General features: G+C 32.6%; 4 protein-coding genes across 13 annotated transcripts in view; 2 read left to right on the forward strand and 2 right to left on the reverse strand.

Moving 5' to 3' along the window:
* Positions 1-567: 567 nt before the first annotated feature.
* LOC109540466 (protein arginine N-methyltransferase 6) lies at positions 568-7,872 on the reverse strand. Of its 4 annotated transcripts, none has more exons than XM_048667751.1 (6): positions 7,852-7,872; positions 2,853-3,089; positions 1,488-1,684; positions 1,275-1,413; positions 920-1,224; positions 568-722 (listed from the first exon to the last, which is right to left on the reverse strand). In XM_048667751.1, the coding sequence occupies exons 2-6, from the start codon at positions 3,075-3,077 to the stop codon at positions 584-586; spliced, it is 1,005 nt and encodes a 334-aa protein (XP_048523708.1). In that variant the 5' UTR covers positions 3,078-3,089; positions 7,852-7,872; the 3' UTR covers positions 568-583. The 4 variants fall into 4 exon arrangements, with proteins under 4 accessions (XP_048523708.1, XP_048523707.1, XP_048523705.1 ...); XM_048667750.1 differs by lacking the exon at positions 7,852-7,872 and adding an exon at positions 7,619-7,756; XM_048667748.1 differs by lacking the exon at positions 7,852-7,872 and adding an exon at positions 6,870-7,055.
* On the forward strand, positions 3,528-5,349 carry LOC109540467 (prostaglandin reductase 1). The gene is made up of 6 exons (XM_019908872.2): positions 3,528-3,716; positions 3,966-4,068; positions 4,166-4,348; positions 4,449-4,722; positions 4,878-4,980; positions 5,053-5,349. The coding sequence occupies exons 1-6, from the start codon at positions 3,611-3,613 to the stop codon at positions 5,295-5,297; spliced, it is 1,014 nt and encodes a 337-aa protein (XP_019764431.1). The 5' UTR covers positions 3,528-3,610; the 3' UTR covers positions 5,298-5,349.
* LOC109540468 (lysM and putative peptidoglycan-binding domain-containing protein 3) lies at positions 7,870-11,398 on the forward strand. Of its 2 annotated transcripts, none has more exons than XM_048667753.1 (3): positions 7,870-8,175; positions 8,236-8,424; positions 9,489-11,398. In XM_048667753.1, exons 2-3 carry the CDS (start codon positions 8,239-8,241, stop codon positions 9,996-9,998), a joined length of 696 nt encoding a protein of 231 aa, XP_048523710.1. In that variant the 5' UTR covers positions 7,870-8,175; positions 8,236-8,238; the 3' UTR covers positions 9,999-11,398. The 2 variants fall into 2 exon arrangements, with proteins under 2 accessions (XP_048523710.1, XP_019764432.1); XM_019908873.2 differs by having other exon boundaries at positions 7,872-8,175; positions 8,250-8,424.
* Positions 11,399-12,128: 730 nt separating this feature from the next.
* LOC109540465 (heterogeneous nuclear ribonucleoprotein K homolog) overlaps positions 12,129-15,905 on the reverse strand; it is a 75,525-nt gene continuing 71,748 nt past the window's right edge. For 5 of the 6 annotated variants that reach the window (XM_019908864.2, XM_019908865.2, XM_019908870.2 and 2 more), the window contains 2 exons: positions 15,575-15,744; positions 12,129-13,023 (listed from right to left, as the gene is read on the reverse strand). In XM_019908864.2, the coding sequence (XP_019764423.1) occupies positions 12,990-13,023; positions 15,575-15,744 (204 nt within the window). In that variant the 3' untranslated portion in view covers positions 12,129-12,989. The remainder of the gene's footprint in view (positions 13,024-15,574; positions 15,745-15,905) is intronic. The other variant, XM_019908869.2, reaches the window with a different exon arrangement.

The raw sequence follows: 15,905 nt of genomic DNA on the forward strand, positions 1-15,905 counted from the left end.
GTGTCGCTGCAAAACGTCAAATTACTCGCTGTCCAGTGACAGTAGAGACTTTTATTACTATATTTATTGGAGTTGATTGTTGATGACATATATACCACAAAACAATACTTACACACTTTTCGATCTGTTTCTATTTCTCTAAAATCTTTCAAAAGTTGATTAGCACGAACCAAAACAAATCACAAACACCAATGTCAACAAAACAACTGTCAAATTACTAGTTAACGTGTGGTTATAGTTTTGGCTACCAGGGGGAGTTTGGACTTTTGACCTCGTGAATTAATGGAGCACAAAATTTGACAATGGAAAATGAAGACGTCCGCAAGGTGAGCGTCAAACGCTTACCTTTTCGGTTAAAAACTTACCACTTTTCAAAGTTTAATTATTAAGAATAAAGGGAACAGAAATGTACCGTTAACAGCAGCTTACATATTTAACGAATATCCGTTGTAAAATGACAGTAATGTTTATTTGAGAAAATGGTTCACATTTTTGTTAAATTCCTTCAATAACACAAACATTTCAGCGAACCATTTCAAGTTGTTAAAATTGACTAAATGAGACCAATTATTGAAATACAGATTTATTCGGCACCATCACCCTCCCCTCGCTCATACTTCTCCAACATTGCGTTCACCAATATACATTTTGTCATAAAGCACCTGCAAAATTCAGGATGTTGAACTTCTTCAGGATCCAACATGATTAACTCTATGTTATATCTGCAACAAAACAAAAACATTTCTTAGCTTTTGGTTTCTCTGTTGAGAAAATAGTAACAATACTAATAGTTGACTCTGTCTTAACATGTCCAATGTCTTGAACTTGATTATAAGTAAAAAAATAACACCTAAGACTAGACAATTCCAACCTTCAGTGGCAAAAAGTTAGAATCACAACTAGAGCAAAATATAATTACCTCCGATTACTATCAGTTGATCTCTTAATCGTTAAATCATAACATATCGGACTGCCCACTTCTACATTCATGGAGTTAGGCAGAACAATTAAAGTTTGCTTCCAATGCGTTTCCGGTTCGTCCGGTTCGGTCGATAAACTTACGGGTTCTGTATTACTAGGACCCCTTGGAAATGGAAACGTACATGTAAACCATAAGCATATTCCCTCATAAGTTCCTACTTTGTTTGACACTGCAACATGCCTCAATTTGATTTCATTGAGATCGTCACTAGTCACTTCTCGTAGATCGATCCACGTGGCTACCTTGAATACCAATAGTGCAAACTTTGACGTTGTACGTAAACTCAACATACCTCTGGCTCTGAAATAAGGCATTCAGGGGGAATCTTTTCCGTTAAAGGCTTTTTATATGCTTCTTCCCTTAATAATCTAGAGAACGATTCCATTCTAACACCATGAACGTTCTCCCAGTATTTGTATATTGACGGAATACTGAAACAATGATTACGCAATAAACATCTGTATTTTCTCCGTTGTCCAGAGGGGCAACTACAAAATTATCTTACCTACAAGGAGTCGCATAAATAGTAGCAGCTTCGGGGAATATTAGACCGTTTGGCTTCAAAAATCGGTCTCTAGCTATAATCACTGAATCTAGCATTCCTTCATGTAATAGATAAAATCCCATCCATTCGGAAACTATAATATCTACTTTTCCTGGTATCTGAGCCGAAGTAAGATCTTCGATACGACTATGAATAACCTGTAAATAATATTCATAAACAAATTAAAAAAAAATCGATTCGAACTGAAAATCGACTGAAACATGACGCTGCTTTTTTCGAAGCTTTCCAAAGTTTTCGTTTTGGCATGGTTGAATAGAGAATTGAAAATTCGATTAAGTCATAACACGAGTGAGGAAATTCGAGTAGTTTTGACCCAGAAAGCGAAAGTTGAAAATCCGACATTTAGGTGCAAGAATATGACAATAATTTCATGTTTTCCGTCCCGTTTTTGCTCATTTCTCGGAAGCAAACTGAGCAAAAACGAAAAGTCGATTCAGTCGTAACAACGTGAGTGAGGCACTTTGAATAGTTTTGACTCAGTAAGCGAAATTTGAATATCACACAGTTAGGTGCAAGATTATGCCAAAATTTCATGTTTTCTGTCCCGTTTTTGCTCATTTCTCGGAGGCAAAATGAGCAAGAACGCTGATTTGTACATCATTCTAGAGAGAAATAAATGACCTTTTTAGAAAGTGAACCATCGATAAGGAAATGTTGCCAGTTTTCTCAAAAAAGTCTTGATTTCAAGAAGTTTTAGACATTTAAATTGAATTAGGTACATTTCATTTTGCTGTAATTTGATTTCGTATATTGGCGACATTCTCGAGATTTATTGGAACTTAGACAAATAGTGCGAGCAATATAATGCGCTGTTAATTGATTTGTATTATTTTAAAATGTCAGAATGCTGGACTAAAGACGCATATCAACTCAACATAGGCACATAGCTCTGAAGCGAGATTTTGAGCGAATTGAGCTCGGCGTAATTGCCAAATAACGGATTTTTCTATCGTGAAACATCTTCTATAGTTATATATCCTAGTCACGTTTTACGCTTACGCTTACGCAGAGAAAAAAAAACATATTTTTGAAGAAAAACGTTTTGTAACATAATCGACATTCGTAAAATAAACAATTAAGTGTTTAAACGAGACACTATGGACAAGAGAGAGAAACAGTTCTCAATGCAGCTAATGGAGACAATGACATAAATAAAATCAAATTAATTTGAATGAATAAGTTATTTACAAGAAAAATTAAATAACATTTTCAAGGAATCGTAATTATGCTAAACTTGAAGCCATTAAAAAAGAACATTATTTTCGATTCCTAATTGCAGTTTTAAAAACAAATTTACTCACCTACCTGAATAATGTTTTCCATTTGATTCTCTTTCACAATATCTGCTGCTAGTTTATAAGTTTCGCTTGCTTCAACTGCATAAACGGTTTTGGCGCCTGCTTTGGCGCAAAACACAGACAAGATACCAGTTCCAGCTCCAACATCTAGAACGACTTTTCCTTCTATGCTGGTTTTATTATTAAAAATGGCTTCATGATATGCCGAGTTTCTAGGTTCATCACTCAGCATTAATTTGTGAATCTAAAATTTTAGCGCCTAAAGTAAAAGTGCCATTGAATCAGAAACCGTAAAATATAGTTCTCAACGGTAAACTGAACTTTAAAAAGTGGAAAATATTGGCGAAAAATCTGTTGCGGCTTTTGCAAAAAAATATTGAGTTGTTGGATATAAACCAAAATTTTGAAAAAGTAATTTCTCCAGGTGTGACTCGTAATTTTTTGTGGCAACCTTTCTACGCTACTGAACATCACACTTATTTTTGTTGCAACTCCTTTGTGATTATTGTTTAGCTTAATTACAAAAGTAGTACAGAGAAGTTAGGAAGAGAAATGAATGAATCTCACAGTAAATTTTACATTCATTAGCAGGTTTAAGCAATCTAAGCAAATCCTGGCAATCCACTTCAAGATAATAAAAAAACATCACCTTTGTACCCATCTGATATTATTTGAAGGTTGAAGAACCGTCGGCGCGACTAGTTGCTTGTGATCGCGTCTATAAGTAATATCTACTACATTTGCTGTAAGCTTGCGAAATAAAATATGGTTAAAGCAAAAGTGTATATTTATGCAAACGCTTTTGATGGGTTTCCAAAAGCAGGAGATTTAGAAATTGTTGAGGAGGAGTTAAAACCAATTAAGGATGGAGGTGTGTTGCTGCGTCTCAATTATTTCCTGTAGTTTTCTTAATGTTCGATTTTTCTTAGGAACAAATGATTAGTTAAATTATTAGTTCATTTATCATGAGAAAATATGTCTTTTGAAATGAGTAAACTCCATCTGACTGTAATTAGCACTTAACAAGAAAATTTCATCCAAGTGTTTTCAGCCCCACCGAATCAAACTTTCGATAAGTGTACATAATTTATTGTTCAATTAGTAAAGTATGACATTCCAGAATTCCTTGCTGAAGCTGAATTCTTGAGCGTGGATCCGTATATGAGAGGATATGCACCGGCATTTAAAATCGGAACACCTATAATAGGAGGGCAAATTGCGCTGTACGTAAACCAGATAAATTAATTAATAAACTATTGGTACTATTTAAATGAAACCAGCCATATGTTCACTATAAGAGCAACGCCAAACGTATTGTAGAATTCAAGAAAGCAAAAACCCAAACTTTCCAGTGGGGAAATATATCTTTGGGCAATTTGGATGGCGTACACATACAGTATCCAATGGGCTTCCTAATCCAAAAGACGCCATGTCTCAGTATGTCTTACCAGATTTTAAAGGTCTTTCTCCATCATTGGGACTTGGCGTTCTTGGAATGCCTGGGTTAGTACAACCGATAAATAAACCATAAGTTTTTGTTTCGAAAAAAAAAACGGAGGAAATATTTGTCGACTTATACAGCACGCAAGTATTTCATTTTTAGAAACACTGCATATTTTGGATTGTTAGAAATATGCCATCCAAAGCAAGGTGAAACAGTAGTGATTTCAGGAGCTGCTGGTGCAGTGGGAAGTCACGTTGGGCAAATTGCAAAATTAAAAGGCTGTAAAGTTATAGGAATTGCAGGTTCCGATGATAAGGGCAAGATGCTTATCGATGATCTAAAGTTTGATGGTTTTGTTAACTACAAGGATAAAGACTTTCGGAAAGTATTAAGACAGACGACGCCCAATGGTATCGATTGTTATTTTGATAATGTAAGAACCGAGAATGGGACAAACGCACGTTTCCGTCAAGTATTATTGCCAAATTTAAATACATTTCTAATATTTAATTACCAGTTGAGCTGAGATTAAGTCATCACTTTATTATTAAAAAAGTACCTCTTGATTTTATTGAAACTTTTTTAAAGGTTGGAGGTGAAATAAGTTCTACAGTAATCAGTCAAATGAACCTTTTTGGCCGAATATCAGTATGCGGAGCAATATCAGCTTATAATGAAAAGAATCCAAAAGGTAACAGTTTGTAGTAATGCAAATAGCCGCTTCATGAGCAGGGCAACTTTATGCAAAATTTCAAAACTTTAGCTAGTGTAATCCAAGGACCCTTAACGATGAAGCAACTAAAAATGGAAGGATTTATTGTGACAAGATGGTACGACAGGTGGATGGAAGGCATAAATCAAAACCTTGACTGGGTTAAAGAAGGAAAAATAAAATACAGGGAAACCGTTACAGTTGGATTTGAAAACATGTTTCAGGCATTCACTGATATGTTGAAAGGTGTAAATTATGGAAAAGCTATTGTGAGAGTTAAATCTATAGTTAAATAAATTTGGTTATAGGAAATGTGAAAACCAATGAATACAATTTATACAATATCAACCTGTCTCGTTTACTCAGTAAAACCACCATTAGAACCACTTGTTTCTAAATTATTGCAAAATTGCAACTGTACCAGATTACCTTTATTTCCAATAATCAAAAAATAATAAGTAGGTTAAATAGCCCAATTGGTTATTACAATGTGCTTAATCAACGCCACTATTGAGACTCAGACAGGTATAAATTATTTCCAAAATATAGCCAGACTAAGCCAAAACATCTGTTCAAAATTTCATTAAAACGTTTAATTGGATAAAAAACTATGCCTTGCAAACAAAAAAAATTGCTTTCCCATTCTGTTCTCTTACTATCAAATATCAAACTGCTATCAAATAATCGTAAGACTTAATAATACATATTCCGCTGTTGGGCCAGTCGTAGTGTTTTGAATAGAAAGTAAGAGAACAGAAATAATTATTTGCCCAAAAACTATGCTTTACAGCGTTTTACAAAGAGGACAAAAGTATTAGGTATTTCGATTAGAAAATACAAGATATTTGTAATATCTCGATTCTCCCATTCCTGAAAAATACTTCAATTGCAAAAAATGAGAAATTTGTAACAATTCGCAACTAATTCTATTATTTGGATTACTGCATTGCACATTCAACAAAACCATTCATGCAGAGCTTGGCTTATTTTGTAAAGCGTTTCTTTTTTGTATTTTCTATGTGAAAATGTATAAAGGGAACTACATCAGCGAAAACTGTGCATTTCAAATAACGTCCTGCAAATTAGAAATTGAGACAAAAATCTAAGTTTGTTAATAAATAACAAAAAAAGATCGTGACATATTTCTCTCGTAAATTGTAATCTTGTGAACGATATTCACAGCTGAGAATAAGCAAAACAAACTTGAAAGAAGCAAATAATTCTATTATTTGGATTACGGCATTGAACATTCAACCAAACCATTCATTCAGAGCTTGGTTTATTTTGCAATGTGTTTCTTTTTAATATTTTCTATGTGAAAATGGATAAAGGGAAGCACACCAGCGAAAACTCTGCATTTCAAATAACGTCCTGCAAATTAGAGATTGAGAAAAAAATCTAAGTTTGTTAATAAATAACAAAAAAAGATCGTGACATAATTATTTCGTAAATTGCAATCTTGTGAACGATATTCACAGCTGAGAATAAGCAAAACAAACTTGAAAGAAGCAAATAATTCTATTATTTGGATTACGGCATTGAACATTCAACCAAACCATTCATTCAGGGCTTGGTTTATTTTGCAATGTGTTTCTTTTTAATATTTTCTATGTGAAAATGGATAAAGGGAAGCACATCAGTGAAAACTCTGCATTTCAAATAACGCCTTGCAAATTGAACTTGAGCAAAAACTGCAAGTTTGTAAATAAATAATGAAAAAAACATACGATAAAAGATATACTTATTTCTTAAATTGTAATTTTGTGAACGATCTTCACAGCTAAGAATAAGCAAAACAAACTTGAAAGAAGCAAATTTCGAGAAGCATTGATGTGGAATGTAGAGTAAAAGTTATATTAAAAAGATACCTGCAAGTCTTCATAGCTTTTAAAGTAGCTATCGTTTGAGTTTTCAACTTCCATAATCTATATTAATTGAAACCCAACAAGAAAAACTGAGGAAACCGGAAAATAATCGAATTTTCCAAAGATAAGTGAATAACTGAACTTAACCTCACAATTATAAATTCTGGTGTAGTTACTGTCAAATGCAACTGGCCAAAAAAATGTTAAAGACCCGCAGTTTGTACTTATGTGTTAGTTTCATCGGGTAAGAATGCAGGATTAAATTAATTTTCTGTGCTCCATTTGTTACTAGTATGTATAGAAAGGATTAGGTATGTTGCCTTTGCATAAAAATATAATCTTTTAATGAGAATGGAAATGTTCTTGAATCTATAAACTATAAGAAGTTCTCAGGCGAATAAAATAAATATATTTATGCTAATAGGCAGCAGTTATCGCTTTATTTTTGCTTTTGGATTTCTCGGAGAACTCCTTTGAGTTATCTATATTTTTTTTATTATTATGTAAACTTTCACAGTTCTTTTTTTTTGTTTACGGTAGTAATTTCAAACGAGTGAGTGAGTCAGTGAAATACCTATACCTAGCTGTTGAAAGACGGGAAGTGTTTATTCTCCGATTGTGAATAGCCAGATTTTTTTTAAATTTTCCGCTAGTGTTAACAATTCAAGAAAGTAGTAGTGAGTGAAAACTGGTTATTACAAAACATATTTGCAACCGAACAATCAACGATAAAGTATGACGCCGCAGCTTACCAGATTTAGCAGATGCCCGAGATTAGTAATTTTTCGTCGTAGTATACCTATATAAAATTGCAAATCGCGCAAAATAAAAATTTCGCTTTTCGCGCTTCCATTTTATACGTATTTTTCTGTCATAAATGATTTCGTTCGTCAATAATTTAGACATACATAAATAACTCATATGTCGAGCATAAAAATAAATGGCATAAACAGGGAGCTTAATTGGCCTAATTTTACCCACTTACTTGTCTTTATCTATGGTTTTACCAACGTGTTAAAAGTTCAAAAACAAAATAAAAATATTGTGACAACCACTCAATCGCATTTTCTTATGAAATATAGTGTAACAGTTTTTAAACTATATTTCAAAAAGGTTCGAAACTTTTATAATTAAACTTAGGTGACGCCAAAAACAATAACGAATGGGTAAAGTTTATATCCATTGTCTTTCCCTTCTCCTTGAGTCTGAAATTCCATTCGATACCAACATAACCAAAGCTTTTTCAAGTGATGACGTCCGTTTAAATAGTAAGAATAAATAAGTACAAAATGATGAAGAAAAGACAGCAGTAGGTATTTTGTAATAATGGAATTATACGTAATTTAAAAAGAGTTGGCATATTGCATAGAACATGATTTTTAGAAGTAAATATTATAAGCGCCTTCAAAGTTCCAAAAGAGATAGTGATGACAGTAGTGGAGAAGAAACTGAACTCTTTGTTCGAAATAAATCTCCCAAAAAGGAAATACCTACTAAAGAAAAGACTATAGATGAAGGTGACACCTTACAATCATTAGCAATTCGTTACCATTGCACGGTAAGTTCGATAGAATGAATTCCAGATACTCAAGACTTCACCGTTTGCTAGAGGCAAACAATTCTATTCCATTCTGGTCATGTAACTTTCAATTTAATCATTCACTGCATACAATATATAAAGTGTCTGAGAACATTAGAGGCAAATCTCCGCAATATGCAATAACCTCGCGAAAAGGATAATATCAGTCCATCTGGACTTTTCTCGTATGTGCCCCTTATTGGGAGGTATGGGCTTCAAAAGACATTCAACGGAATTAATTAAGTTTTTTACGCTTATTTATTTTGATGTAATTGATTCATAACCAGAGAAATCCGAGATATTCAAACAATAACATTCACCTATTTCGCGTTGTATGATCGGACACCGTATGCTGCCCTAGTTGAACCATTCCATTAGTTCTATGGAACTATTGCAATTTTAGGCGCAGTTTGATGTTAGGAACACTCTTTGAGGTCATTAGTCATTATGTTAATGGAATTTTCCATGAAATTAATTGTTAATTTTTAGCAAATTACAAATTATTATATTACAAAGGTGTAACGCCTTTTAGGCAATCTTGCCAATTTAATAATATATTGACAGACCAATATCTAACCCAGCAAAATTTTATTTATAAATTTAAAAGAGTTTTCAGATCGGACTGTTTTACGAAATTTTTAATTTTCGCACCTAAAAATGATTTGCGACTATTGATCTGAAGTGCTAAAAGCAGAGGGAATACCGGTTTCGGTAAGGACATTTTGTCAAAAAGTATCGAATATTAAGTAAAATATATTATTTTATGTTCCACAGGTCATTAAGCACGAGAGGAAATTTAATAGGTAGATGTCTTTCCATGAATAATAATCAATTTTTACTAAAAAAACACCACTACATGCATGCATGAATAAATTTTTCTCTACCCTATGAGTAGACAATCACATCTTCTACTTTCAAAGCAAAGACCAACTATTTGACACTGAAAAACTTGACTGTAAATAAATCATATTTGTAAATCACTCATATATGTATGATTTATTCATTATAAATATTTCATGATAAATTATATAATTTTGCTGCAGATCGAGGACTTGAAAAGACTCAATAATATACATAAAGAAAATGAAATATTCGCCAGAAGGACAATCAAAGTGCCGCATAGGCCACTTTCAGAAGCCTTAGCTGGAATTCATGATAGTGGTAAAAGTTCACCAACTGATCTCCATGAACCATCCACATCCAGATTAATTGATGTAGATATGTTAGAATCAAAATTAGAAAAAGAACAAGACAAAAGTGGAGAGCTTAACCAAATTATTTTCAATAGCAATATTGCCCATAAAGACGTCGAAAGAGATGATTCTGTTTCGAATGAATATGAGGATGGTCGTCTATTACCACTACGTTCCCCTATAGCCTCTCCTGATCCGATAATCTCTAGAATAAACTGCAGTGGATCTGATTGGGATATTTCGTATCCTGCTTTAGTTGTTTGCATTATATTAGTAATTTTTGCGGTTCCTTTAATTTATGTATTTTATATCGCTGAACACCCAGAAAAATATCAGAACCATACACATTTCAATAGATGATGATATTTAGTTATAAATTGGATAGCGAAATGTGAAGTGCTAAACTTTATTCGTTAAGTGCAATTCTTTAAAAATTGTGTATTTTATTTAAAAAATCTAATGTGTGATGTGACAATCATTATCAAATGTCTTTATTTGCTTTTTGGTTGTCGCCTTTAGTATTATTGATTGAGATTTGCTATTTTAAATGCGCTAGACATATCTGGACGTTGTGATAAGTCATTTATTTACTAAGGAAAAACATTAAACTGTTTTGCTATACAGGCAATAATCAAAAAATGTTTTGTAACCTAATCGCAAGGTGTTAACTAACCCAGTCTAGACAATTAGGCAATATACAATATTGATGGCTATGTTGATAATGATTATCACTAATGAAATGCACTCAGTGCAACATATATCTAGTTTTCGGGCTATGACTTATGTAAAAAAATATTTGACTTTGCGGGATTTTTGCTAAGTATTATCGCATCGACTCGGAATCTGAAATTGCTTTTTTTTATCAATATTATGTATATCAAATTTATTCGATTACCAGTATTTTACATAAAACGTGTTATATATATTTTGACTTTTGAATATTTTTAAATTTTGACTTAATATTTTTTAATTTTATTTACCACGATTTCAATTAGCGCAGTTTATAAAATTGTAAAGAAATTAATTTAATTGTCAAATTAAAACAAGTTTGTGACATATGTACGTATTTCACGAAGCCTGATTTATCAAAATCGGAAAAAATCGCCATTAGGAGTCGACTACTTTTATGTGTCGCCAACTGTGCTTTCTGTTACTTTTGAGTGCTAAGTTAAAATAAAAATGTCAATGCGAAACGCATTAATGCGGCGTAAAATCGCAACTGCTAACGAGGATATTTTTTCGTTTTTTAGCGGTTTCTTGGCTAATTGTAATCTTGAGAGCTTCCGTACAGAGAAGTGAAATCAAAGTTTCAACGAGCTGGTGTTTTTTTTCCGATTTAGATCATCGATACATAATCTTAGTTTTCAAACGCTGAAAGTAATCTTTGTTCTTTTGAACTACCATGAGTGTTTAGTAAAGGTCGTGATAGTTTACTGGACACAATTAAAATATTACCCAAAGTTTTCCTTTCCCAAACACGGTCCTAGATTCTGTTAGCAACCTCCAGATTTCTTATAAAGCAAGTTAAAGTATGTCCGTAGTTAAGTTATGTACATAATAGTTAGCAACACCCTGAAGATCTGCCGCTGCTCCATTAATAATTAGCTTATTATTATCCAGCAGTGAGCAAATTAGTTGTTTTGTATATCAGTTTTAGGATTTAAGGAAAGCGATGTAGTAATTTTCTTCTAATTTCAGTGAAAACAGAGTATTAGTATTAGATAATTAAGTAATTTAAATTAAATTAATTTAAAAAATCATTAATGTTGTTTCAAATTTGATATTAAAAAATCTGTCCCTCATCAAGCTCCACAACGAGTTGCCAAGTTGAAAACCCACGAATCGATGCTATACAGGGTGATTTAAGTAGACCGTGCATTAAAATTTTCCAACTCAGTTGTTTTAAAAACTTAAAATTTTGTTTTCGGTCAAAATCTCAATTCAAAATGTGTACCCCGCAATATTTCTTTCAAATTCTACGAACATTTTCATACCGATGAGTGAATTTGAAATTTTGACGACATTTAAAGCGCACTCTTCTCTAATGAACGCACAACTCTAAACGTGTAGAGTATTTTTTGTTTCTAAGTTTTTCATTATAACTCATCGCGTCTCTCTGCCGGACTTTTAATTACACTTAGCATATAACCCAGGGGCGGATTAAAGCTTTACTGAAATTTAACACCCAACAAAAGTCACCACATTCTTTATGGGTAACGTTTTACCAAATGGGTGACTGCTTCGGTCGGTTGGGTTGACGCACCAAACCATTTGGGCATCACTGAATTTACTGATATACCCATGGCTAAAATACTGTGTTATCACCTGTAGTTTTTAAAGATCGTAAATATTATAATTTTTGACAACGTTTTCTATTAAAGCGAATAAAACGGTCGGTGTCAAAAATATAGTCTGTGAAAAACTACGTAGTGTATTTAATCAAACCTTTCTTATTAGAATACACTTTTCTAAAATTAAAAACTAAACGACTTCCTAGTACAAATCTTTATTGACATAATACCAGACACATATTGAATTGTCTGTTTAAATTATATAGAACATGATAAACTTACATCTATGGTTAATGAATATTTGGTTGACAAATAATGCCATCGGAGAAACGACCAACATATATTTTGTACTTATTCATTTCTCCTAGCAAAACTACTAAAATAGATTTTTTTTTTCATTAGGATTTCTGCTTTTTCAAATTAATACATTTTCTGAATAGTACTTTATACATTTCTAACTTAATTAATGCCGGTACACAATAAGTTTTTCATGAATATTTTGTTTGTTGCTAGCAAAAATGTTTAATTTCTCAAACTGTTTATCTGATTTTTTCTGTCCTAAAATTGCAATTTACACATAAATCATATTGTATACCTAACTAACAAAATCCTAAATTAACTTCCTTAAGGAAAACGAAAACTACTTCAGTCACAAAAAAATTAATCTTAACACCTAAGACGGGGACTTAAACTTACAAAGTGAGATAAAAAATAATCTGCAGTTGTGAGAATTTTTCTTATATTACCAGCTGGCCTAAGCATAAAACTGATACATTCCTGATTGGTCTGATAATCAAATTAAACGAGTTTCTACCAGTTGTCCTAATGCCCATAGAACAGAAAAGTTTCTGGAATGTTTCTTATAATTAAATCATAATTATAAACCATACTATTCTGGTTGCTAACGTACTTAAGAAAAATGAAAACTAATGACGATTCCAAAGGTTGGATTATACTAAAAACTTATAATTATTTGTTGGTGTATAGATGTACTAGAATTATGTAATGAAACTGAATACATTAAGCAAATATTTTAGAGGTTACTTCTAGTAATTTCTTCTTAGAAATTTCGGTTGTCCGTATTTTGGTGGACGCTGAAAAGAAAAAATTGTAATTAATAAACATCTAAACTATGTTCATTTAACATGTTGTTCCCAACAATGGGAGTGGCCGAACAAAGTTCGTTCAAATATCGTCCTACATCTCCCATATGCTTTTTTGGATGATTGGGACTATTCGAAGAATTTTGAAAGTACTACTTCTATGTTTAACTGATGGTTAGGACTAAAGCACTTTCTTTCCACAGATTGACTGTTGATCCCTGTGACTAGCGCAATTTCAGATAATATATTGTATATACAGTTTTCAATAACCCAGAATATTTCATAACATTTGACATAGTTACAAATATTATCCAAATCATAAAGCCATGCCAAGCAGAAGTAGTCATATTATTTTGAATCGTGAAGACAACTTAATAAAATACATTTTAACCCTATGAATTAACCCGACTGGTTATATATGTCACATTTATTACAACTGAATTTAATTAACCATTAATGTGCATATAGAACTAGATGAAATTTCCATGTATCACTCAGCAATATGAAGTGTTCCTTAACATTACTTGACAATATATAATCATAAAGATTAGTTTCAGTACAAGTTAATAATGCATCGTGATCATTATCTGTAATAATAAATATTAAATTATTATCTGTAATATTAAATTTATTAAATCCGCTGTATCAGTATGGGAAGAATTCTAATGAAAAATTTCGACATTTAAGTACCAAATCATGCCACGGTTTCATAGTTTAATAAATGTATTAAACTATGAAACCGCTACAGGATTATAGTTATTGACATGTTGCGTATGTTCACTCGCATCGCACGTTCATGATTTCTTCATTTGCTAGTCTTTAATGATAACGTCGCTAGTTTTTCGCCAACGAACAAAAACACAAAAAAAGTCTGAGTGGAAAAGTTCCATGGTATTACCAATAGTATAGTTTGAGGTCATATTAAAAAACACCTTTGTGGAGCTTTGATAATGCTCAATATGCTTCCCGCCCTTGTAGTTATTGAGGCATCGCAAAATCGATATATCCACAATACCGAAAACTTGAATTATTAATATACATCTACTGCTGTTTTTAATAAATAAGTACAGGATATTAAAAAAATTAATCCCCAATTAAATGTTGGTGTTTCCCTGTATGCTTCTATCTAAAATAGCTTTTAGAGAGAGAGAGAGAGAGAGAGAGAGTGTTTAAATTGCAAATCTATAAAAAATATAATTGAATATGCGTGCGTTACGAGTTCAATAGATTTCTGTCTTTAATCTACTGAACTAAAATTCCAACCCATCAAGTGGGCAAATTCTTTCCAGGACACTTTTAATACTTCGAACACTTTTCTGAACATTTAGACTCGCCATGAAACATGCCATACGGTGAACATAAAAACACAGTAAAATAGAATAATTAAACAGTTTACAGCCTCAGCTTTCATTAACTTTCTTTGTGTTTGTTTCACCAAGAACTGAGAAACGTACATTGTTCAGAAGAAAAACGCTTTCCACTTAATGTTTGCATTGTCTGGTAGATGTGCTCTTGACATAAATTGAACGGTCACAACATTAATAAACATACAAAAAGGGTATATTAGACGCATTAAAAAAAGTGATAATAAAACGCATCAATAGCATCATATTCCTTTTACATTTAATATGTTAAAAGCCACCTTAACCGCTATAGCTATATGAAATGCATATAAACCAGCTTTGTTTCCATGTTTGTATTTTTGACGGTTCTGATAATTATTTAAATTACAACAAAGCTAGTTTATATTAATTTGCCCATGAATCAGCAAGAAGAGATGATGATGCCTCGGCGAAATGAAGCAACTTTGTGGGATGATTAGTGATTCCTTGTTTTTTCAAATTAGAACAACAAAATCACTAGTCTTCCATACAACATTGCATCGGTTAGTAGTAGCAAGCGGGTCCATACCAATATTATTAGTTCAGCGCCGATGATGACGAAGTTAGTTAATTTATATAACGTAAAACTGGATAAATGACAAATGTTTACATAATACATTACTAAAGCGGAAGACAATTGTTAGTGTGAAACCAAAATGAGGTAGGAGGTTGTATATTACATTTGGAAAATGGCATATACAAAATATATCAGGTATATGTAAGTTTTTATAAAACCTACTGAAGTTGAAGTGTTTAAAAAAATTGTAAAAATGCAGCGGGTAACAATGTAGCAGTTATCTAAGCACCTTGATGTCGACTTGGAAGAAGCACAATGAAAACATACCTTCCCAAATATGTTCTTAGCTATACAGTCATTGATAATAAATTCTTAATTTTTGAACCGTGGCAAATACCTGATCAACAGGAATGTTTTTGTATTGATAAGTTAGTCAGGGTGACAAAATTAAGCAACAGAGAAAACAAACACAAAACGAAGGGCAATTAACACTTCTTAGAAGTGCAAATAAGCGACGGAGAAATCCGATTGTAATTAGATTGGCGTTTCTTAGCTGCTACATTAGAAATACCTAAGAGGGGTTGAGACAATATCTCGCGTTACAGGAGAAGATAATGAATAATTAAGAAGAAATGGGGCATACCTTTGCTGTAATAAATATTGGGCCATTTGTATTTGATTGGGGGTTCCACTAATAGTGATGATACGGTCAGTTGAACCGGGCAGAGGTTCGTCGATAGTTATTCCGGCACCAGACTCATTACGGATCTTGCGAATCCTACCGCCGCCTTTTCCGATAATAGCTCCAGCAAGCTAAAAATTATGGTTCATTAGACCCATGAATAAGAGGGCATATTGGAGTACATATTAAGTGATAAAAAAGAGGTCGATACTTAGAACAAGCCACGGAAAGGGCACAAACCAGCTTCAATGCCGAACATTTAAAGATCTAATGATGAAGCTTGAAGACTCTT

The sequence above is a fragment of the Dendroctonus ponderosae genome, unplaced genomic scaffold, assembly GCF_020466585.1.
Source record: "Dendroctonus ponderosae isolate FM_Combo_2020 unplaced genomic scaffold, Dpon_F_20191213v2 Dpon_F_20191213_6, whole genome shotgun sequence".
Lineage (NCBI taxonomy): Eukaryota > Metazoa > Arthropoda > Insecta > Coleoptera > Curculionidae > Dendroctonus > Dendroctonus ponderosae.